Source organism: Acomys minous, assembly GCF_964271855.1.
Source record: "Acomys minous genome assembly, chromosome: 20".
NCBI classification, from domain to species: Eukaryota; Metazoa; Chordata; class Mammalia; order Rodentia; family Muridae; genus Acomys; species Acomys minous.
In genome coordinates, this window is record NC_140502.1 from 15,384,020 (window position 1) to 15,409,387 (window position 25,368).

A 25,368-nucleotide genomic window follows, 5' to 3' on the forward strand; every position below is an offset into this window, starting at 1 on the left:
GATGACTGAATAAAGCATTTGTGGGTATTTTATTGTTACTTTTTTTTAGATGAGTACTATTTTGTTGTAGCCTAGATTTCTAGGCTATCTCATCTCTGGTTCTTGGTTACTCAAGCAGTGTCCTGTATAGTTTCTATCTCCAGGAGTGGGCTTTAAGCCAAATTAAACATTGGTTGGTTGCTTTCACAAGTTTTGTGCCACCATTGTACTAGCATATTTGAAACACAGTACAGATTGTAGATCAAAGGTTTTGTGGGTAAGTTGGTGTTTATATTTCTCTTTTTGTAGGCTATGGAGTACCTTTCCATACCAAAGACCCAAGAAAATAGGGCTGAAGGTTTTATGTAGTCACTAACTCAACCTCTCCATTTCCAGTGAATTATGTGGATGATATACTCAGCAATGGGGCTTTGCTGTCAGTTTGCAGAATGCAGTCTATTATTTTGGCAACACCCTGGGTTTTTTGGAGATTTCTATCAACCTCCTAAATCAACAATTCAATTAGATGTAACCCAGAATAGATAAAACAATCCTATACAATAAAGGATCCTCCAGAGGAATCTCCATACCTGATCTCAAGCTGTACTATAGAGTAACAGTAATTAAAACAGCATGGTATTGGCACAGCAATAAGCTGGTTGATCAATGGAATCAAATTGAAAACCCAGAAATGAATCTACAGACATATGGTCACTTGATTTTTGACAAAGAAGCTAAATCTATTCAATGAAAAAAGGATAGCATCTTCAACAAAGGGTGCTGGTCTAACTGGATGTCTACATGTAGAAAAACGCAATTAGACCCATATTTGTCACCATGCACAAAACTCAAGTCCAAGTGAATTAAAGACCTCAACATAAAACCAGAGACACTAAATTGGTTAGAAGAAAAAGTGGGGGAGAGTCTGGAACACATTGGCACAGGAGACAACTTCCTGAACAGAACACCGACAGTCCAGGCCTTAAGGTCAAGAATTAATAAATGGGACCTCATGCAGCTGAGAAGCTTCTGTAAGGCAGGAGACACTGTCAACAGAACAAAGCGACAACCTACAAACTGGGAAATGATCTTCACTAACCCAAGACAAAGGGCTAATATCCAAAATATATAAAGAACTCAAGAAATTAAACACCACCAAACCAAATAACCCAATTGAGAAATGGGGCTTGGAACTAAACAGAGAATTCTCAACAGAGGAATATCGAATGGCTGAGAAACACTTAAAGAAATGCTCAACATCTTTAGTCATCAGAGAAATGCAAAACAAAATGACTTTGAGATTCCATCTTACACCTATCAGAATGGCTAAGATCAAAAACTCAAGTGACACCACACGCTGGCGAGGATGTGGAGAAAAAGGAACATTCCTTCATTGCTGATGGGACTGCAAACTAATAGAACCACTTTGAAAATCTATCTGGCACTTTCTCTGAAAACTGGGAATAGGGCTTCCTCAAGACCCTGCTATTCTGCTCCTTGGAATATACCCAGAAGATGCTCCACCACACAACAGGGACATATGCTCAACCATGTTCATAGAAGCCTTATTCATAATAGCCAGAACCTGGAAACAGCCTAAATGTCCCTCAGTTGAAGAATGGATAAAGAAACTGTGGTACATTTACACCATAGAATACTACTCAGCTATTAAAAACAAGGAAATCCCGAATTTTCTGGACAAATGGATGGAACTAGAAATGATCATGATGAGTGAGTTAACCCAGAAGCAGAAAGACTCACATGGTATATACTCACTTATAATTGGACATTAACCCAAAAGACATGTCCCATGAAAGTCTTCACTTACCAAGGGATTGGGATAGATGTGAGGACATCACACTGGGACTCTAGGTAAGAGAAATATAGGAGAATGGGGAAATAGAAGGATCCAGAGGGCTCTAGAAACCTATAAGAAGAACACCATGACAGGTAGATCTGGGCCCAGGGGAGTTCTGCTCAAACTGCTGCACTAACCAAGGACAACACAAGCAATAAACATCGAGCCCCTACTCTGATCTACCCAATGGACAGGACATTATCCACAGTTGAGTGGAGAGTGGGGACTGACTCTGACATGAACTCTGGTGCTCCATATTTGACCACTCCCCCTTGGTGGGGAGGCCTGGTAGCACTCAGAGAAAGAATAAGCAGGCTACCAAGATGAGATTTGATAGCCTATGACCATATAGTGGGGGAGGAGGTCCTGCTCGGTCATAGATCTACGGAAGGGGAATAAGGTGAAAGTGGGAGGGAGGGAGGAATGGGAAGATACTAGCGATGGAATAACAACTGAGATGTAATCTGAATAAATAAATAAGTAAATAAATAAATAAATATTTTTATAAAAAGAAGGAGAGCCCAAAGGGTCACGCTTGAATCTCAGAATATGGAATAAAATAAACATTGGAAGTAGAAGAATGGAGAGAACTTGGTGGTACAGGTGGTGGTGATGGGAAAGAGGGTGGGGATCAGGTATGGGAAGATTTGAGGTGGGAGATGAGAGGGCTGAGAGAGAGAGAAGGGAAACTGATAGGTGGTGCATATCTTGGACAAGCTGAGTCCTAAAACGGGATTAGGTCCTGAGAATATATGGGGTGACTCCAGCTGAGACTCCTGGCATAAAGGAATATGGAGACTGAAGTGGTCACCTCCTATAGCCAGGCAGGACTTCCAGTGGAAGGAGGACACCAGCCCACCCACAAAACCTTTGGACCCAAAATTTACCCTCCCAACAAGATGTGTGCAAGGATAAAGATGGAGCAGAGATTGATGGAGGTTCCAAACAAGGACTGGCCCAAATTCAGGCCCACTCCACGGGAGAAAGCCAACCCCTGACACTACTAATGATACTCTGCTAGGCTTGTGGACAGGAGCCAACATAACTGCCCTCTGAGAGTTTCCACCCAGCAGCCAATGGAAACAGATGTTGACATCCACAGACAAACCTTACCCAGACCTTGGGAAGTCTTGTTTAAGAGTTAGGGGAATGATAGAGGAACAGAGAGGGGACAAGAATTTCATAAGAATACCAACAGAGTCAACCAACCTAGGCCCATGGGTGCTCACAGAAACCGAACCGCCAACCGAAGAGCAGGCATGCACTGGCCCTAGGTCCCCTACATATATGTAGCTGAGCGGAAGCTGGGGCTTCATGAGGGTTCCCTAGCAATTTGGGTGGGGCCTATCTCTGACATGGACTCTGTTGCCTACTTTTGGATCACATGCCCCTAACATGGATGCCTTGTGGGGCCTAAGAGGAAGAGGATGTGATTAGTCGTGATGAGACTTGATTTCAGGGGTGGGTTGGGGAGGGCTCCCCCTTCATGAGGAGAAAAGGCGTTGTGGTAGGAGAATGGGAGGGTTGGACTAGGAGGAGATGAGGGAAGATGCTGTTGTCAGCCTGTAAAGTGATTAAATAAATAAGTTAATGGAAAAAAATTTTAAAGGAGCAGTAAGTACCAATCCTCAAGTGACTCTGTTAACTGGTCCAGAAGATACGCGTGGTGTATGAAGATGTAAACCCACCACTAAGGCTGCAGTATACCTGGGATCTTTGCGTGCAGCTGAGTATGATGCTGGTCCTGCCACGCCTTGCTACATACCCAATCCAGTACTAGTTTTCTTACTCCCTAAGGATTGGGATTTGGATTGTTGTTATAGAAGATAAATTCCAAAATAGCATGTTAAACAAATAATTTTTTTTCTTGTTCCTATGGTTTAGATCTAAAGCATCTCGCCTTTCTTAAGTTTATATATTAAATCCTCACTCTTCTCCCACTTGGCCCCACAGGAGTTATGGGATCCCAGTATCATTTCGGTCAGACCTCCCAAAGGACACCTACATTCGTGTGAGAAAACTTGAAAGTCCCCATGTCTCCTCTGAACAAATTTACTGTACAGTTGTTTGTTCAGTGCATGGTTGTTAAGTAACCTTATGCTTGAGGTTATTAATTATGAACAGGGAATGCAGCCATAAGTCAAATCTAGCACTTCCACTAAAAGAGCTCACAGTCACTGGACTGCAGATCAAGGAATAATACTTTCAGACTAAGGAGTTCTTTTTTTTGTTTTGTTTTTGGTTTGATTTGGTTTGGTTTGGTTTGGTTTTTTTTATTATTAATTTATTCTTGTTACATCTCAATGGTTATCCCATCCCTTGTGTCCTCCCATTCTTCCCTCCCTCCCATTTTCCCCTTATTCCCCTCCCCTATGACTGTTTCTGAGGGGGATTACCTCCCCTGTATATGCTCATAGGGTATCAAGTCTCTTCTCGGTAACCCGCAGTCCTTCCTCTGAGTGCCACCAGGCCTCCCCATCCAGGGGACATGGTCATGTGAGGCACCAGAGTTCGTGAGAAAGTCATACCCCACTCTCCACTCAAGTGTGGAGAATGTTCTGACCATTGGCTAGATCTGGGTAGGGGTTTAAAGTTTACCGCCTGTATTGTCCTTGGCTGGTGCCTTAGTTTGAGCGGGACCCCTTAGTTTGAGAGGCCCAAATCTGCCTATCATAATGTTCTACTTGTAGATTTCTTTCAGATATCTGCAGGATAACATAGGCATAGTGAAGACTATTGATGCAGGTGAAGAGAAGGTTGTCATAGGTAAAGAACAGAAACTACAGATAGTAAAAGAGGAATGACATTTAGGGTAGAGGTAAAGGACATGAGAAAAATGGAAAATAAAAGAGAAACCAAAGGGTAAGGTCAAACAGACATTCATCAGAGAGTGAGAACACACAGGTCAGTAGGGTCTGGATTATGGAGGATTGAAACCCAGTTAAGAAGATTAGGCCATCTGCTGGGTTGCTTCGCAGATGGCTAATAGTATTCATTATGTTTGGCTTCTTACTAACAGCTCTGAAGGATAACCTTATTTCCCTGCATAGGGGCCATCTGCCCTTTGACTCTCTAGAATCAACCATGTACTTGGTGCACCCCATGGTTAAGGAAATACTTAGTTGATGGTGATGATGATAGTACTGATGATGGTGGTAATGACAATATGACAGTAGTGATCATGAAAATGGCAGCTAATGTTTGTTAAGCAGCACCCATGTTCCATATATAGTTTAAGTAGTTTCCAGATTTAAACTTACCTAAACTTCACAACGTCTCTGAGAGACACAGGTGGGAGATGCCATGTTACTTAAGAAGCCACAACCACATCAAGCCACTAGTGAAGTTCAAAACTGGAAATCTCTTCTTTGTTCTTGGTCCAGAACAAAGGATGAGGCAATCGTATCAAACATCTTAAAGGTGGGCTTCATATTGCCCATCTGTACTAGTAGAGGACTGACTGTTACAACAATCTTGTTCAATATTCGAGTTCATTTAACCCATCATGGTACATACTTGGTGGGAAAGCATTTACTGGTAGGCAGAGAACAAGATATTCTGTTTCACATCTGTTATTCTCAGGGACTCAGATCTTTCTTAGGATTTCATGACCTTGCTCCTATTTGAAATTGAGTTTCCAGTGACTCTTCACTCTAGAAAAGTTGCCTGTATATCCTGAGATAAAGGGATGTGGCAGATGCTAGAGCCAGAACTATCTAAGTCTCCACCAGTTGTAATAACCAAAATAAAGTAACATCCTCTACTCTGGCTCTAATTTACATTTTATCTTTTCTTATAATCCTTTTACTTAAAAAAAAAATCTGTTTAGCTTTATTACCTATGTTTTTTTGTCTAAACTGAGTTAATTCTGCCAGTTGTTCCTTCAGCATGAATTGTGACTAATTTACCACTCTGGGATCTGTGAACATATTGAATAAAATTCTGAAAATTCCCAATTTCATACAGAAAAATAAAATTTATCAATGCAATCATCAGATAAACAAAATGAAAGAAAAAGCCACATGATCATCTCCTTCTATGCTTAAAAAATATTTGACAAAATCCAACAGCCATTCATGTTAAAAGTGTTGGAGAAAGCAGGGATCCAGGGCACGTACCTAAACTTAATAAAGGCATTGTACAGCAAGTCAATAGCCAACATCAAACTAAATGGAGAGAAACTTAAATCAATTCCACTGAAATCAAGGCTGTCCACCCTCTCTGTATCTCTTCAATATAGTACCTGAAGTCCTAGCTAGAACAATAAGAAAACAAAAGATCAAAGTGATACAAATTGGAAAGGAAGCAAAGTGTCACTATTTACAGATGATATGATAGCATACATAAGTGTCCCAAAATATTCTACCAAGGAACTTCTACAACTGATAAACCCCTTTAGCAAAGTGACTGGACACAAAATCAGCTTTAAAAAATCAGTTGCCCTCCTATATACAAAAGACAAATGTTCTGAGAAAGAATTTAGGGAAACAACACTCTTCACAATAGCCACAAGAAACATAAAGTATCCTGGTGTAATTCTAAACAAGCAATTGAAAAACTTATATGAAAAAAACTTTAAGTCTCTGAAGAAAGAAATTGAAGAAGATATCAGAACAGGAAAGATCTTCCGTGCTCATAGATTGGTAGAATTAACATAGTAAAAATGGCCATCTTACCAAAAACAAATTACAGATTTAATGCAGTTCTTATCAAAAGGCCAACACAATTCTATTGACCTTGAAAGAATAATTCTCAACTTCTTATGGAAAAAACTTGAATAGCTAAGACAATCTTATACAATAAAAGATCTTTTGGAGATATAGCCATTCCTGATCTCAAGCTGCACTGTAGAGAAACACTAATAAAAAAAAACTGCATGGTACTGGCGTAGAAACATACAGGTCTCTGGAATGAAATCAAATTGAAGACCCAGAAATAAACTCACACACTTATGGACATTTGATTTTTGGCAAAGATGCCAAAAACACACAATGGAAAAAAAGATAGATCTTTAAAAAATGGTGCTGGTCTAACTGTGTGTATACATGTAAGAAAATGTAACTAGACCATTATATATCCCCTGCACAGAACTAGAGTCCAAGTGGATTAAAATCCTCAACATAAAACCAGACACACTGAATCTAGTAGAAGAGAAAGTAGGAAAGAGCCTTGAGCTCACTGCCAAAGGAGACTACATCTGGAACAGAACACCAACAGCTCAGGCTCTAAGATCAACAATTAATAAATGAGACCTCATGAAACTGAAAAGCTTCTGTAAGGCAAAGGACACTGTCAATGGAACAAAATAACAGCCTACAGACTTGGAAAAGATCTTCACCAACCCTACATCTGACAAAGGATTAATATCCAAAACATATAAAGAACTCAAGAAATTAAACACCAACAAACAAAATAATTCAGTTTAAAAGTGGTATACAGAGCTAAACAGAGAATTCTCAACAGAGGAATATAGAACTGCTGAGAAACACTTAAGGAGATGCTCAATGTTCCTGTTAATAGGGAAATGCAAATCAAAACAACTCATTACACCAATCGGAATGTCTAAGATCAAAAACTCAAGTGACAGCACATGGTGGCAAGAATGTGGAGAAGTGTGAACACTCCTCCATTGCTGGTGGAAGTGCAAACTTGTACAACCACTTTCAAAAGCAATCTGGCACTTCCTCAGAAAATTGGGAGTAGTTCTACCTCAAGACCCAGCAATACCACTGCTGAGCATATCCTGACATATACACCTCTCCCACACAACAAGGACATTTGCTCAACTGTGTTCATAGCAGCTTTATTCATAATAGCCAGAACCTGAAAACAATCTCAACATCCCTCAACTGAAGAATGGATAAAGAAACTGTGGTACAGTTACACCAGGGAATACTACTCAGCTAATAAAAAAACAAGGAAATGATGAAATTTGCAGGCAAATGGCTGGAACTAGAAATGATCATCCTGAGTGAGGTAACCCAGACCCAGAAAGACACACATGGTATATACTCACTTATAAGTGGATATTAGCCGCATGATACAGGATAACCACACTACATTACACAGTTCTAAAGAAGCTAAATAACAAGGAAGCCCCTAGGGAGGATGCTTAACTCTCATTCAGAAGGACAAATAAAATAGACAAAGGAAGCAGTTGAAGAGAAGGAACAGGAAGGGAACCTACCAGAGAGGTCTTCTGAAAAACTCCACCCTCAGGGGATGGAAACAGAAACACACAGACAAACTCCCGAGTGGAGCACAGAGAGTCTTATAGAAGAGTGATTTAATAAAAATCCTATAGGTCAGTTAACACATTTTAGGGCATCTGTGTTTTGATTACAGCTCATTAAATGATGTCTGTTGTAGTATTTTCCTGTGGATCCACGTTGGTGCCATAATCATACTAGAGATTGGAATATCAGATATTTAAATTAGGAAAGCTGATACCATAATAGGTAACAATGTTAACAATGATAATGTTAAAATAGTGCTCTGAAAGTGAAGATGTCATAATATTTAAGACTAATCAAGACTATCATACCATCTCTTACTTTGGATAGTTAATAAGTGAGAAAAATGACTGTAGGTTAAGAGCACTGGCTGCTCTTACAGAGGTCTAGAGTTCAGTCCCCGCAGCCACACAGTGGCTCACAGCCACCTGTAACTCCATCTCCAGGGGATCTTATGTCGTCTTATGGTCTCTATGACATTGTGCTCACATGCTCACACTCACAGAGAGATATGCACACCTATACATTAAAAATAAAAATAAAACCTTTTTTAAGGGGAGAAAAAGAAACAGAATGTAAAGATGAAGGTATCAGAGAAATTCTGTTTACTCTTTCAAAGTCCAAGACATTTTTGAGGATTGCATATTTCTGATATTTTTGTGCACCCACAAAAGACATTAATTAGGTCAGCTAGAACCAATCCCCTAGTGTTAAGTTGTTCTTGCTAATACCTGCTTTTGAATAGTTAGGATTTTCTTTTTGTATTTTTAATTTATATATTTACTTTGCATCTCAATCATAGCCCCCTTCCTCCTCTGCTCCTGGTTCCTCCCCCTCCCTGTCTTCCCCTACCCCTCACTCTTGTCCTCAGAAAAGGGGTGCCCCCTACCACCATCCCACCCCAGCAGACCAAGTTGCATCAGGACTGAGCTCCTCCTTGTCCACTGATATCAGGCAACTAACCTAGCCTCATGGGGGCTTACAGAGATGGAAGCGCCAACCAAAGAGCATGCATGGACTCAGCCTAGGCCCCCTACACATATGTAACCCATGGGAAGTTTGGTCTTCATGTAGATTCCCTAGTAAGTTGGGTGGGTGCTGTCTATGACACGGACTCTGTTGCTTGCTTTTGATCACTTTGCCCTAAGTAGGCTGCCTTGCCTGATCTCTACTCCTATTTCCTCAACTTCAATTCCTTCCCCTTTCCCCATCAGTTCTCCCTCCCAACTCCATGTTCTCTCTCTCTCTTTTTTTTTTAATCCACTGAGATCACGTAATGTTTCAGTATGTAGTGGGATGTGGGACCCTCTGCTGAGCACACAGAGCCCTTCAGGGTCCACATCCCTAAAGAAAGCTAATCCTTCCTACCTCAGCAGCCATCAGTTACCAAGAACTCCTCAAACAGCAGTACGACTTTATGATCACCCTCTTATACCCATGCTGGGATTTTTGTCTGACTAGGTCTTGTGCACACTGTTCTGGCTACTGTGACTTCATGTGTGCAACTGCTCTATCGTATCTTGCAATACCACATTTATCTCTGCAGACTTCCATGCTTTCTTTTAACCCTCTCTTCTGCAATGATGCTTGAGCCTTTGGGGAAGGCAGAAGGAGGTGATGAAGATGTCCCACTTAACAAGCAATCTTGATTGGTGTCTCACCCTGATTTTGTAAGTAAGAACATTTATTCAGTGCTCTCCTCGTAGGGCTTTGATCTTTGGACCAAATCTTATTGAGTCTACCCATGGCAGCTCTGGGAGATGCATTCCCATCCTCTTCACTCAATAAATAATGTTCCCAATAAAATTAAGTCTTTCCCAAGGTCACATTCCTAAGTTGTGTCAGAGTTAGAATTTGAATACTAGTACACTTTGCTCCATAGCTCATGGTGCTCTCTCAGTATGTGCTGTTATCTCCATAAAAATAAAATAAGGGGCCAGGTGTGGTGGGACACACCTTTAATCCCAGCACTTGGAAGGCAGAGGCAGGTGGATCACTGTGAGTTTGAAGCCAGTCTGGTCTACAAAGTGAGTCCAGGACAGCCAAGGCTACACAGAGAAACCCTGCCTTGAAAAACTAAAAAAGAAAAAGAAAAAATAAAATAAGTGTTAAAGGCACTTATTCATGGACACAGTCATTTTTGCATAAAATGCAATATGTTATCTTGTTAGCATTTAAGAAATCTTAATCATATCTAGACTCCTACTTGTGTCCTAGATCTACCCTCAAATCCTTTATTTTCAAGATTCTAAATCAACCTTAACCTTCAATTACACCATCACTTACTTCTAATGTTTAACATTCTATCCAAATCCACACCTCTCACCATCTCTGCTTTCAGCTTTAAACCACACCATTAACACACATGGCCTTCACTACTTGTAACAATGAACCAAATAGATGGACAATAAAGTTAATAGTTTCACACTGTGTAAATTTTAAATTCTACTTCAAACCCTTTAATATAACTTGACTGCCACATTCAGGGTGAAGTGGGTTGGTTTTGTCTTGTTTTCCTTAGTACTATGCAAGCTCCTGAGGTCCACAAAACTGGTCACAGATTATCCCAATTTGTTTGAGCACTCTCCTGTCTTGCTTTCTATTGCTGTGATAAAGAATATGACAAAAAGGAAACCTGTTGAACAAAGGGTTTATTTCAGCTTACAAGTACCAGGTTACATTCCGTGACTGAGGAAAGTCAGGCCAGGAACTCAAGTATGAACCTGGAGGCAGGAACTAAAGCAGGGGCCATAGAAGAACACAAACTATGACTTGCTCCCCATGGTTTTCTCAGCCTACTTTTTTATACAACCCTGGACCACCTGTTCAGGAATGTCACCGCTTACAGTGATCTAGACCCTCCTGCATCAGTAATTAGTCAAGAAAATGCACCCCCCCCAAAGACTTGCCTACAAGCCAGTTGAATGGGAGAATTTTCTAAAATGAGGTTCCCTCTTCCCAGATACTGTAGCTTCTGTCAAGTTGACAAAAATAAACTAACAAGCACAGAAATATAGATTATGTTCAGCAGAAGTCACTAAATAAATGAAAAGTCTCCTTTAGCTATTGATATGATGGTGATATTGGAAACTTGATGATTGGGATATCATCATTGTCATTTATATATATTATATATACAGACAGAGAAATGACATGACATGACATGATATGATATGATGTTTCAGCAGGTAGAAGTGTTTGCCACCAAGCCTGACAACCTGAGCTCAATCCCCAGAGTCTGCATGACAAAAGGAGAGAACTGACTCCCACAAGATGTCCTCTGACCTCTACACACATGCAGTGGCACATGTGTAGACACACACACAAATAAACATACACACAAGAATTACAAATAAATAAATGAACAAATGGGATAAAAAAAGTTTTTAAAAATTACATCATTTGTAATGGTGTGAATGTGTTAAATAAACTGTCATTCATTAAGTTAACTGGTCTTTGAGGAAGTTATTGGAGTAAGGTAAAAGTTATCTGTAAACTGCATCTTCTCCAAAAAGACATTACTAGATTAGTAGAGTCCTGTTGACGAAGGCCAGATAGAGCAGAGGCATCGTAATATGGACAGAGGGTTGTACCAGAATTGAAAGCTTTAGTTTTCTCACTTTTAAGAGAGATAGAAATAATACACCAGCAAGGGTTTGCTTGGAAGCTGTAGTGTGTCCATGCTTTTCAGGAAGATAAAGTGTGATACAGCCTGTGTAGGGTAAACAAAGGCCTTTTAGTTTGTGTTGCTTGACCTCTCACCTTTTTGTGAACATTTTCAGATAATGGGGTAAACTCTGGAGGTGTTCTCTGTCTCTTCCCTTCCATCTACCAAAACAAGGTGGTTACAGAATGCATAGCATCTGGATATCACCTTTTCCTCTGTGTATCTAGATCTTTTTTTTAATGCCACAATGCCCTACAGTCTATGGCTAAGACCAAGAATATATTAAGGCCCACCCTTCAAATTTCATTACAAACTGTCACTTTTAAGGGACACAGTGAGCTAACTCAAATTACGATAGACAGACAGAAAGACATATAGATAGGTTTTATGATTAAAAAAATTAACATTGACTTGCTAAGGAATATAGCCAAGTAAAATACAAAATCCATCAGCAGCAAAAAGGCAACCAACTTTTGAGGGTCTGTTCTCTACCAGCTAGAAATTATTTGCATCTACTGAACTAGAATTATTCACAAACTGCCGAATCTTCTACAAGTTACATCGAACTGTTGCAGAATCTGAGCCTCTTTGGAATAGGAAATAATAAATTGCACAATTGCATCCCCTTAGGGCAGGGTCTGCAAACATCAACTGTGAGTCAAATAGGGGACAATATCTGTATTTGTCCAGCCCAGTGTAAATATGCCTATTTTCTGTAACGGAAAAGGATTCCCAAACATTAAGAGACTATTTTGTTACAATGAATTTGAAAAGTCTCCTTTCCCCAGCAATTGTTACTTATATAACCTCGTAGAAGGACTTTGTGAGTGCCATGAGTCACCTGAGCCTTCCTCATCCCTCACTGAAGAAAATTCAATAAGCCTGATTTCATAATAAAAAAAAAAAGTCTCCTGTGAGTGATCTCAGCTGCCCTGACTTGGATAGATCATAATCAACCCGGAGGAGACAACACAGTGAGGGTGGGGCGTCTAGTTCAGTGGTAGAGCACTTGCATAGCATCCTCCAGTGAGGGGCTGAGGAAGTGGCTCAGCGGTATTAACACCTATCTAGAATCCCTTCCCGTGCTAGCGGCTGTGTAGGCTTAGACACTTCAACCTAATGGACTTCAGTGAAAGAAAAGCATGGCACAAATTCTTTATCTCAAGTGGTAAAGCGGCTGAAGTGTCCAATTCCACGTTAATATATGAGTGACAAAGTCCAAAACCCACCTAAGGCAGAGACTTGCATGGAGCGGCCCAGGGCAGATCAGCACAGAGGCTTCCGGGAATAGATTGCAGTCACCTGGCTGAACTAGAGATTTGGGGAATCCCGCAACCACCCCCACCCCCCCGCAGCCTTTCTCTCTTAATATTTTTCAAGGGATTAAGTACCCTCAGGGATCAGCTTTCTCTAAACCTTGATAATCCAGATTTGGTGAGCTCAGGTCCCCCCAGGTTATGTCACACTAGGGCAGGGCCATCCATGGGTGTTTACTGGGGAGAAACAGACTGTGTGCTTCTGGGAAATCTGAGAAACTCAACCTTGAATGCCTTCTTCCTGAGTTATTCCCAAACTGAGACTTAGCAGGATCCCCATTATAAGCCTGAGATGGGTGGGACATTTTCTTGCAAAGAGGAGGAAATTGGGTTGTTGTTGTTGTTGGAGTAGCCAGGGGGAAGGTAAGCTGTATGTGTGGACCTTTTTTGAAGGATTTTCTTTTCTTCCTTCAGACTGTGAGAAGGTTCCCTACACCATCTTTTCTCAGGGGAGGCATGGAAGGAGAATCTGGCAGGGAAACTCAGAATTAGGGAAAGATGCCATCGCGTCTGGAATGTTTGAGTGGCACTGGGTCCTGGTATAATTCATACTTATGTACATAGAGTCTTCCTTTGAAGTTTGATTCTATGCATGTTCCCAGGAAACAAAGCAACTGTTTTAGTGGCACCCCAGTCCATACAGTGGCAAGTCCACGCCCACTCTCTATCCCTCAAGGGCTCCTGGGCATCCAGTACTAGACAAGTGTCCGGCTCATGTCGGCAAGGCAGTACGTGTCTGGAGCTCCCGTTACCTCTTCAACGAGACATCATCTTGACGAACTCTGAAAAAAAAACAACAAACAATCAAACAAACAAACAAAAATCCTGTGCGGTTCCTCTTAGTAAAAGCAACTAGAGCTTTAGGGAGCTTTTCCTATGTTTCAGGCAGTGACATTAATCTGTAGAAAATGACTTGAACTCTCTACGATACAATATCCATAAAATATATTGTTTATAAATAGAAATTATTAGTAACTTGTTTCATCTTTTCTTGTGTGTGTGTGTGTGTGTGTGTGTGTGTGTGTGTGTTATGTGAATGTATGTATAGATGCATGTGTACCTATGCATGCACATGTGGAGGCCAGATGAAAATGCCAACTGTCCTCTCTAATGCTCCTCATCTTATTCCCATGAAAATGGGTCACTCACTGAACCTGGGGCTCACTAGTTGTTGTTGCTGCTGCTGTTGTTGTTTGTTGTTGTATTTTAATTGGTTTTATTGGTGTTCTGCCTGCATGTGCATCAGATGTACAGTGCCCAGTGAGACCAAAAGAGGTAGTTGGGTCTCCTTGACCTGGAGTTGTGAACTGCCATGGAAGATCAGCTGAACTACTGAGCAATCTCTCCAGATCCTTCTTACGGAATTTTTGCTAAGCTGACGGCCAGGGATCTTTAGTGAACCTCTACTAAAGTTTAGTGAACCCCTATCCACCACCAGTTACAGGCACAGGGACGTGACTGAATTTTTTAGCATGGGTGCTAGACATCCAAATTTAGGTCCTCCCTAATAGGCTGTGGCCAGACAGTGGGGTAGGAGGGCTGCCCCCATCAGAGGTCTAGGGGAGTGAAATGGGGCAGAAGACGGAGGGAGAGTTATGGGAAGATAAGAATGAGGGGATAACAATTGGGATATAATATGAATAAATTATAATAAATAAAATATACTTTTTAAAAAAACAAACGTAGGTCCTCATGCTTGGGGAGCACATGCTCTTACCCTTTGAGATATATCTCTAGCTTTTGTTTATATTTTTCAATGCTTCTGGAAGGGTTGCCACTTTACAGAAAAGAAACAGAGGCTAGTAAGGGGAAACCAGCCCGTTTGAAATCAAGAGGACAGTGGATGGAATGCTCTGAAGGAATAGATTGCCCATTAATTTGTTTAGAGTTAATGCCAGATGAACTCGCTGGCCCCACCATGTCTTAAGGTCATCCTACCCTTCCCTTGCTTATAGTTGGCCAAAAGATCTGTCTGATAGCCTCTCCTCCACCCATTTCCACGGATGCACATGGTACATCCGAGACTGATAAGATCCATCAGGTACCCAACACATTTACTACGTTCCATTTGGGGGACTTGTAGAAAAGATAGGTTTTTTAAACACCCCTCTCTTTCGATGGCTGGGGAGCTGGATCATCAGTGTTAGCTGCACAAGGAGTAGGAGCTCACTTTGAGTCCCTGGTACTGACATAAAAAATCCCAGTGTGAAACTGTAAGCATAGTGGTGTAGGAGGTGGAGAGAGAATAGTTTGGACTTGCAAAGCTACCAACCCAGCTTCAGGTTCAGAGAGAGCCTCCGTCTCGGTGAAATAAAGTCAGAAGTGATGGAGCAGCACACTCAGGACCCTCCTTTAAGCCCTGTGAGTGTGCCTACACACACACACATACTATACACTGACCTCACAAACACCAAAGAGAGGGAGGGACGGGAGAGAGATCCTCAACTGTATGCAGCATGGGAACTAACACAAGATGCATTCCATGGAAAAGAAAAAAAAAACTGTAAGGCTTACAGGCGGGCTTAATGCACTCAGGAAGGGAAAGAGGAGATTTTTTTTTTTTTACTGTTTCAATATTATTTTTTTTATTTTTATTAATTTATTCAAATTACATCTCAATGGTTATCCCATCCCTTGTATCCTCTCATTCCTCCCTCCTTCCCATTTTCCCCTTACTCCGCTCCCCTATGACTGTGACGGAGGGGGATTTCCTCCCCCTGTATATGCTCATAGGGACAAAAGGCTTGTGTCCTTGAGGGATGCATAAATCTTACAAGTGCAAGTAGACAGGTCATGAGAAACAAAAGAGAAGTTGAAGGATGCAGAACAGGAAACACATTCCCCTATGGCATACCAGATCACATCATGGCTGCAGAAGACACGACTCAGTAGGCTGAAGAGGCATAGACCTGCAGAACAGACTACAGATTTTGGCCCCACCCAAAGGCAATAGCTAGATGCTGGCTACTTTAAATCAGAGAGTATCACAATTTAAGCTGGATGTAGCCATTTTATGTCTCCCTCAGGTATGATCCAACAATGCACTAGTTCATAGTTATTATGAAGTTGACACAACCCTAGAGTCATCTGGGAAGAGGAAACCTCGACTGAAGAACTGCCACAGTCAGATTGGCCCGTGGCATAGCTGTGGGGAATTGCTTGGTCACTAATTGGTATAGGAGGCCCCATCCACTGTAGACAATACCATGCCCTGGGCAGGTGGGTATGAGAGTTAGATGAGCAAAGGCCAGTGATCAGGCTGTTTTATTAAGGCAAAGGAAATGAACCTAGAACGCACCTTCAGATGAAAATTTGGAGAAGGATAAGGAGTGACCTGGGGAACCACATGGGGGAGGAAACTGATGTAGACTCCCAGATTCCCACCCACTGTATTACCTTCGAAGTCAACTGTGCCATCTCCATTGATGTCAGCCTCCTGCACCACCTCAGCAATCTCTCGGGGTGTGAGCTTCTCCCCCAGCAGCCTCTGCATGGCCTGCTGCAGCTCTGCCAGTGTGATCTCCCCGTCTCCATTGGCGTCAAACTAAACAGAGAGAACCAAGGTAGGCACTTAGGACACATCATCTATCGGAATGTCGGCTCATCAACAATGGGTCTTCTGCCCACCCCATGGGAGAGAGCCAAACCCTGATACTATTTAATGATACCCTGCTATGCTTGTAGACAGGATCCTAGCATAACTGTCTTCTGAGAGGCTTCATCCAGAGGCTGATGGAAAGACATACAGAGACATACAGCAAAACAACAGGCAGAGCTCAGGAGTTCTGTGGGAAAGTGGGAGGAAGGAGAGAGGGAGCCGGTGGAATCAAGGACACCACAAGAAGACCTACAGAGTAAACTAACCAGGGCCCACAGGGGCTCCCAGAGACTGAACCACCAACCAAAGAGCATGCATGGGCTGGACCTAGACCCCCCTACATATATGTAGCAGATGTGTAGCTTAGTCATCATGTGGGTCCCCTAAAAGTAGTAGAGGCTGTCTCCTACTCTGTTGCCTGCCTCTGGATCCCTTTCCTCTAGCTGGGCTGCCTTGTCTGGGAGACAAGATGCATGTAATCCTGCAGCAACTTAAGGTGCCAGGGTATGTCGGAACCCCTTGGGGGTCTCCCCTTCTCTGAGAAGAAGGAGAGAGGGGGCATAAGGATATGACTGGGAGGAGAGTAGGGAGGAGGCTGGGATCAAGCTCTGAAGTGAATGCATAAACAAGCAAATAAATGAAAGGAAAAACAATGGGTCTGCTTTCAAATTTGCATCTGTATTACTTTTAACATCTTTATTGGGGTGTAATTGATATATGAAGAGTTGTGCATGTATAGTGCATACAACTGGATGAGTTTGGACCTATGCATAGCCTCAAGGGATCATCACCACAACTAGCGTGACAGACACACCTGCCACAACCAGGAGCTTCCTTTTTCTTCTTTGCTTTTGTTTGTTTTGCATGTCTTTAAACAAATAGTTACATTTACTCGTTTGTTTACGAATGTGTGTACACACATGTGTGCATGTGCTCACATGTGTGTACACACACAATGCACCTGTGAAGGTCAGAGAACAATTTGTAGGACCCAGCATCTGAGTCCTAGGTCATCAGGTCATCACGTCATCAGGCTTGTCGCTCTATGTAACACTGAACTATCTTAATGGCCGAATGCTTTGATTATTGTCATACGTCACAATATTTTATAATTATTTTGAGTATTCTATTATTTTAAATATTTAATAGAATGGTTTTTCTGATTTTTTTCAGCCATAAAGAAAATTTTAATCATGACATTTGTAAGAAGATAGATGGTCCTGAAAATCACTGTGCTAGACAAAATAAGTCAGATTCAGAACAACAAGAAAACCAGATGATGCTCTCTCTCCATATGTGGACCCAAGATTTAAATTTGTGTATGTATACAGGTGGATGTGTATGCATAAAACTAGAAAGCAGACAATGAAAGTGGAAAAAAGGTTTTAAGAAAGGAGCAAAGAGAGAGAAAAGGGTAACAAAATACATATGAAATGAAAGACAAAGAAGGACCAAGGCCTTGCACACACTAAAGCAGTGTTCTAGTACCAAACCACACCGCTAGTCCATTGCTGGGGGATTCTAGGCAGGGACTTTACCACTGAGCCATGTCCTCAATCTCTCACTGATTGTAGCAGGTGCTCCGCCACTGAGTCACACTGCCAGCTCCTTGAGACCTTGTCTGTTTCTTCTTATGTCCACTGCTTGATCTTGTCTCGCTTACGCAAGTATCTTCCTGTCATATAGCCTCCACACTTGCAGCTCCATGCCCTAGAATGTGCTTCCCTTAGAACAGCTCTGCCATTCTGGAAATATCAAACTCTTAGAGTCTTTCTTCCTATTGCAGGAACCAAGAGTAGAGGCCCCAACATTGACCTTGGGAAACACAGGATATTGAATATCATGTACAATCTAAAAGCCTCCGTTTTCTCATACCTATGATAGGAATTAATGTCTGCTTACCCTTAATGTTGTATGTGAGGTTCAAATGATAAATGTATGTCAGATGAATACATATTGCCAAATGTCTGGGATATGCGATTCTCCTTCCAAGTGTAATTAATCACAACTAGTTGATTTTGGTGGGCACTGTCCATGGTGTGGATTAATAAAATGAGCCCCTTGGGGGTTTTCCCTTGCCCCCTCTGTCAGCAGTATGGAGTTATTAAGTTACCTCCTTAAAGGCATCTCGCATCTCCTGGACCCCAATCATCCCTGCTGTCTCTGCAAGCAATTTGGGGGTCATCAGCTCCACAAAGTCCTCAAAGTCTACACGGCCACCAACTGCAAAAGACGGGGTGTGATTATCAAGGATTCCACAGACTCTCAGTTTCCATCCCCACACTTTCCCATTCAAGTCATAAGCAGGTCAGCTGCCATCCTTCTGCATGCTGAAGTTTTCTTTGAGTTTCTCCCTCTACTCAGCCACGTCAATTTCTCAGGCTGCTACAATATAAACTTATTAGACAAAGGATATATGTATAACTGGGTGACCTTCAGCAGTTCTCTTTCATATTTATTCATTTTAAACCCCCCATCCAATGTGTGTGTGTGTGTGTGTGTGTGTGTGTGTGTGTGTGTGTGTGTGTGTGTGTGTACACATAAATGCAGTTCCCACAAAGGCCATAAGAGGGCATCAAATTCTCCTGGTGATGGAGACAGCTTTGAACTGCCCAACATGAGAGCTGGCATCCAAACTTACGTCCTTGGAAAGAGTGGCAGACACGTTTAACCACTGCATCATCTGCTCAGACCTATTCATCAAATTTCTTACTGGTTTAAAGCTTATGCATTCCCCATCTATAGATCAACACAATAAATATGGATTTAAATGTGGACCAGTCTCTTTCAGGTATGACGACAGTTATCCTTTTGTATCTACTGGAGACTTGTTGCCAGGACATCTATAGCATATAAAAGTATGTCGATGCTCAAATCCCTGTCCTGGAAGCAAAATGTGTGTATACTGTACAAACAGTGCCCAAATGCTCTAGTCAACTCTAGATTATTCATTATCTGAGGTGCTCTATAAATAATAGCTGTGCTGTATTGTTTAGGAAAAAGAGAGAGACAGAAAGTCCTTATGTATTTAGTATAGATACAGTTCCTTTTCCAAATATATTCTGATGGCATATGCTTGAACTGTAGATATGGAACCAGCAGACAAGGGACTAACTACTATTACGACATGAAATTCAATCTTGTTGACTCAGATCTATGCCCAGGAGCCAACTTAATTCTGGCTTCAATCACATTCAATCATTTAATGATTCATCCCTGAGCAATGCTATTCAGTGACACAGGACCCAAGTCCAGGTTCATGTTCAACATCCATCAAGCTCCACTGCAGAGAACTCTACTGTTGTAAAGAACTTACATTCAGTAAAGGCTCATATGCAATATGACCTTTCCCACAGTGGCAACCCTTCCTTTCTATAACATGGTGAATAAATAAGTCATGATCGTATCTTTACTTGATGGATAAGGAAACTGAAAACCAGAAATATTCCACTGTCCAAAATGACGAGTGAGTAAATAATACAAGTGGGACGCATGGGCCAGGGAGATGGCTTAGTGGGTAAAAGGTACTTGTTGCCCAACTTGATGACATTGAGTTCAGTCCCTAGGACCCACATGGTGAAAGGGGAAAGCCAACTCCTGCAAATTGTCCTCTGACCTACACACACATGCTGTGACATTCACATGCACCTGCCTCCACCCTCAACACACAAAATGAATAAATGCAATTTAATTTTTTAAATGGGAAGCTGAAGAGCTTGGCTACTAAGATCACCGTCTGCTCCTGCAGAGGACCTGGGAATGGTTCTCAGAACCCAAGTGGAGTCTCATGACTGTGTGTAACCCCAGTTCCAAGGGATCTGACATCCTCTTCTGGCCTCTGCATGTGCCAGGCACGTGCTTGGTACACAAACACACATGCGGGCATACGTTCATACATGATTTTTTAATTCCTTAACATTAATAATAAAAGGTGCAGCTGGTGTCTAGATCCATTTCTTTCTAACCACTTCAAATGCAGCCTCTCTAAGCATAGTCTGAGCTACTTTCTTACAGACTGCTCTTTCCCCTTAACCATCTTCCTATTTCAAGTGCTACCCTAAACTCGATCACCTTTCTCACTCCCACCGTGTCCCTGACTCTAGGCATGCCTCCCACCCCGTGTCCTCACGGTTCATTCGGATTTGCTGGCCCAGCTCAGTCAACTCCATCTCTGTAGGCATGTAACCCATCGTCCTCATGAGATTTCCCAAATCCTTGTAAGAGATGAACCCATCTCGGTCCTTGTCAAACTCGAGAAACGCTTCCCGGAGCTCTAAAAGTTAAGAGAGAAGAAGAGCTTTAGAGCAACTTGAAACAGTCAGCAGGGGATGACTGCTATCCCTTCAACCTATCAATGAGATGCAACTAGAGACTCTACAAAGAATAAATTTAATGAACTAAATGATTCAGGGTTTTTAATTTGTTTATTTATTATTCACTTTACATCCGTGCCATTGACCCTCTCCTCTCCTCCTGGTCCCACACTCCCACCGTCTTCCACTTTTCTCCCTCCCCTTCTCCTCAGAAAAGGAGGGCCCACCCCACCAGCCCACCCTGCCACATCAAGTAACATCAGGACTAAAAACAAAATGGTTCTTTTTTTTTTTTTAATGATTCATTTTCCTAAAGCACGGATATATAAAATGTGCTAGCAAGAATGTAACCCTGAGAGCACTGAAATCCCCAGACTCTTGAGTGGTTACAAGGAATCTCAAAAACAACCAAGAAAAATATCAACTATTTTTACATTTCTACATGGATTTATTCCAAGGCTACAGTCGGAATCATGCATGGAAGTGGACCGGCACACATTCCACTGAGAATTTTAAACCAATGATAGTATTACAGCTACTAACTTGTGTTTGTGAAAGCCAAAAGTTCAGTAGTAATAGGAGTTAGCAACATTTTTTTTATGTCATTCTAAAATTTGCATCATTTCTGAGTTTCTGTGCAAGTGAGATAGACATCTGTCAACACTCGGGGAACAGAGTCACAAATGACCCAGAATGAGCTGTGCAAATAACATGTGAGCAGGGAGAGAGGGGGAAAGGAATCTTCATGTCAAAAAAATTTACACAGAAATACGGGAGGGGAGGGCAGTAATGAGTGGCTACATGGAAGGGCATCTGAGCAAGGCGTTACCATCAATCTCATCCTGGCCCAGTGGTCTCTCCTGAAAGAAACACAAGGAGAGGATATTGAAAGAGTCAGAAATGCAACTCCCACCTCCCCAAATTAGTCCACTGTTCAAGCTCCTGGTCTTTCACACTCTTCCTCTAACTTTCATCTCCCTCCCCAACTCCCATCCCCAGCTCTTTTCTGACCACTTTATTCTTCCATCACCTCTCATTTTCCTGCCTCTCACCCTTGCATCTAAATCTCCAACTTTCTGTCCTAGATATGGATTCAGAAACTCTTCTCCAGAGGAAGAAACTACAATATGTCTCATCTGAATGTCTGTGTCAAGCTTTTTCATTATACTTAAGCCTCAGAACCATACTGGTGAGGTAGACTTAAATGTTCTCACCTTACCCATGAGGAACTGATGAACAGAAAGTAATGAGCCTACCAAAGGGCACACAGCTCACTAATAGAATATTCCCCCTTCCAATGAAGATATAAATCAAGTATGATTTTTTTTCTCTTATTGATTTGTTTGATCATTTGGAAATGCAGGCACTTGTGAGGAGTCAAAGGACAATTTGAGGCAACTGGTCCTTTCCTTGCACCATCCTGGAGATAGAACTTGGTCATCAGACTTAGCAACAGGCTCCTTTACCTGCTGAGGCATCTTACTGGTCATTCTTTACTTATTGAGACAGAGTCTCATCAGGCTAGTAGCCAAGAATGATTTCTGATCCTCCTGCAACCATTTCCCAGGCACTGGGATTAAACATATATCCTACCACACCCAATTTTTATGGTGCAGGAGATTGAACCCAGGGCCTTATATGGGCTACATAAATTCCACCAGCTAAGACACATACTCAGCCACTTCATTCTTATCAAAATGAATTTGTGTCAACAAAAAAAGGGGGTTTGCATTGTGACATTATCACACATCTGTATCATTGCCCTTAGGTGTCTTTGGCACCATCACCACATCCAGCACATGTTCCTCTCTTCCTAGTCCCATTCCTTCCCTGAAATAATACTCTCTTCTGCTTTCATGACATACGTCATCCTTTGAAGTCACTCAAGAGGTCAGACTCAGCATTGGGATTAGGATGTAGGACTCCTGATTCCACGCCAAATCCTTTCTGCTACATCCCACTGACTCTAGAACTTCCATCCTCATCCTCTGGGTGAGCATCCCCTTGGGTGGGACCAGTGTCCGGAGGGTTTCATGGATAATATTCAGTGTCAGTTGCGCATCTGAGAATTGCTGGTGATCGTTCCCTACCCATGGGCACACCTGAGGGTAAGCTTGGTTAGCAGACATAGTGCCTGGGAATTTACCCCTTATCAACCTTATTCTTGAAGACTTCCTCACTTCAGATTCTCTTTCTTTTCTTCCCATGCAATCTCTCATGTTCCCTCGTCTCTCTTTCCTTTCCCTCCTCTACCTTCCCTTCACTCCCTTTCTTCTGTCTTCCTTTCCCTGCCCTGCTTTGCCTCTCCCTGATCTGTGTCCCCTCCTTTTCTCTTCTATCTTCTCCCCTTCCCCTTCTCCCCTCTCCTTTCCTATCTTCCCCTTTCTGGTAGTTTTAAAGCCTCCTGAAGAAGAACAAACATGACTGAATCAAACATGACTGGATAAGTAAATAAATGAGTAAGTGAACAAATGCATAAAATAATGTCACTCGTTAACTGCTCAGGCTTAAAACAAAATACTTCACGACTTAATAACCTCAGTTTACTCCCTTGTAAAATAAGAATGAAATTATGCCCAACCTCATGTGCTGTTCTGAGGACAGAATTGCATCAGCATGTAAACCTTACTGAACAGGACAAGGTGCACAGCAAAACGGAATAAGCAGTAGCTATTGTTAATACTATCATCAACATCATCACCATAATCATTATCATCAAAAGGAGCAGAAACACCACCATCATTATCTCACTATCACTACTACCACTGTCATCGCCACTGTCACCAGCAGCATTGTTATCACCAGCAGTAGCAGCAGCAGCAGCAGCAGCAGCAGCAGCAGCAGCATCACAATCACCATTACTATCATCACCATCATCAGTGACTGTCATCACCAGCAATAGAAGCAGCAGCAGCAGCAGCAGCACAATCATCATTACCATCATCACCATCATCAGTGTATGCTTTCCCACGTAAAACAATGCTACCAACAATATTTCTATACATCTCCCTTTTATATTTGTCTCACTCCACCGTCCCCCTTTGCTCCTGATTTCTGGTTACTGACCCTTGAGCCCACATAGTGTTGCCTCAGCTCCTTTCATACTTGCTATGCCTGCTCCTCTCGTTGCTTAGCACTTGTTCCTTTTCCCCATACTCCAGATTCCTTTGTTCTTCCTGCCACCCTTCCACATCATCCCCACCTCACCCGCTGCTTCTCGGCAATGCCTTTTCTCAGAAAGATGCAGGCAGGGCCCATAGGAAACTGCATGGGGGCAGGTAGAGTTCACCAAGCTCTGATGTCAAGATGGCCCCTCCTTCCTGCTCCCCTGCAGCAAGCAGCCCAGCGTCCGGATTGTCTCAATCCTTTGCCAACTCTTCCTGCCTCTCTTGCTCTCTCTCTCTCCCTCAGTCGCTGTGACAGATCTGTGACAGCTCATGGAAAATCTCTACTCAGAAAGTAGAGGGATCAGAGCTCTTCCTACCTCCCCATCTGGCTAGAGTGAGACGGGAGGGGAGAAACAGCATGGGCCTCTGAAACTCTTTTATCCCCAGAATGGAATTGGATAGTACATTGTGAAATGGGGATTAGAGTGAAGCCTCCACTCATTTGCTGCTCCAACGAGCATTTTGAACACTCATCTAAGCGTGACCTTTAGTGAATGAGAGATGTAAAAGATGGATACGGTCTTTTGTAAGTAAGCCATGTGCCTAAAGAAACCAAAGGTCACAGGCCTCAGGGGGAACCTATACACTGTTAATTTGCTAAATAGGTATGTTGTTGAACTGACTCCTAAATATTTATGTTTACAGCTATAGATTAGTGCTGCTCTTGATCTTGACTTTAAAAAAAAAAGTTTCTTTCTATTGTAGGCAGCTGTTAATTCAGGGAAAATAATTGGTCAAAGTGCTAAGAATAAGTGTTGAAGGGCCAGTCCCAAATGGGACATTGCTATTGATGCCCCCCAAGAGTCAGGAAACATTAAGGAGTGGTGACTGAAAGAACATAAGCACAAAAGTATGGAGGAAGTGTTGTGTAGTATTGTCTTCTGGACATAGCGTGGCCATTGCACTCATGCACCCATTGCACGTATGGTTCTGTGCTCAAGATCAAGTCAATAAAATCAGTTAGCAGTAGATAGATAGATAGATAGATAGATGATAGATAGATAGATAATAGATAGAGATAGATAGACAGATAGATAGATAATAGATAGATAATAGATAAATGATAGATAGATAATAGATAGAAGATAGATAGAAGATAGATAGATAATAGATAGAAGATAGATAGATAGATAGATAGATAGATAGATAGATAGATAGATAGATAATATAAAGGTAGAAGGAGGAGTTGAGAAGTGTCCAGAAGAAGTAGGAAGGGAGAATTGGATAAGGATATGTT

General features: G+C 41.9%; 1 protein-coding gene across 1 annotated transcript; it reads right to left on the reverse strand.

Moving 5' to 3' along the window:
- Positions 1-13,101: 13,101 nt before the first annotated feature.
- Positions 13,102-24,278, reverse strand: CABP5 (calcium binding protein 5). The gene is made up of 6 exons (XM_084770122.1): positions 24,172-24,278; positions 21,794-21,824; positions 20,781-20,924; positions 18,765-18,874; positions 16,450-16,597; positions 13,102-13,835 (listed from the first exon to the last, which is right to left on the reverse strand). Exons 1-6 carry the CDS (start codon positions 24,232-24,234, stop codon positions 13,810-13,812), a joined length of 522 nt encoding a protein of 173 aa, XP_084626248.1. The 5' UTR covers positions 24,235-24,278; the 3' UTR covers positions 13,102-13,809.
- Positions 24,279-25,368: the final 1,090 nt, after the last annotated feature.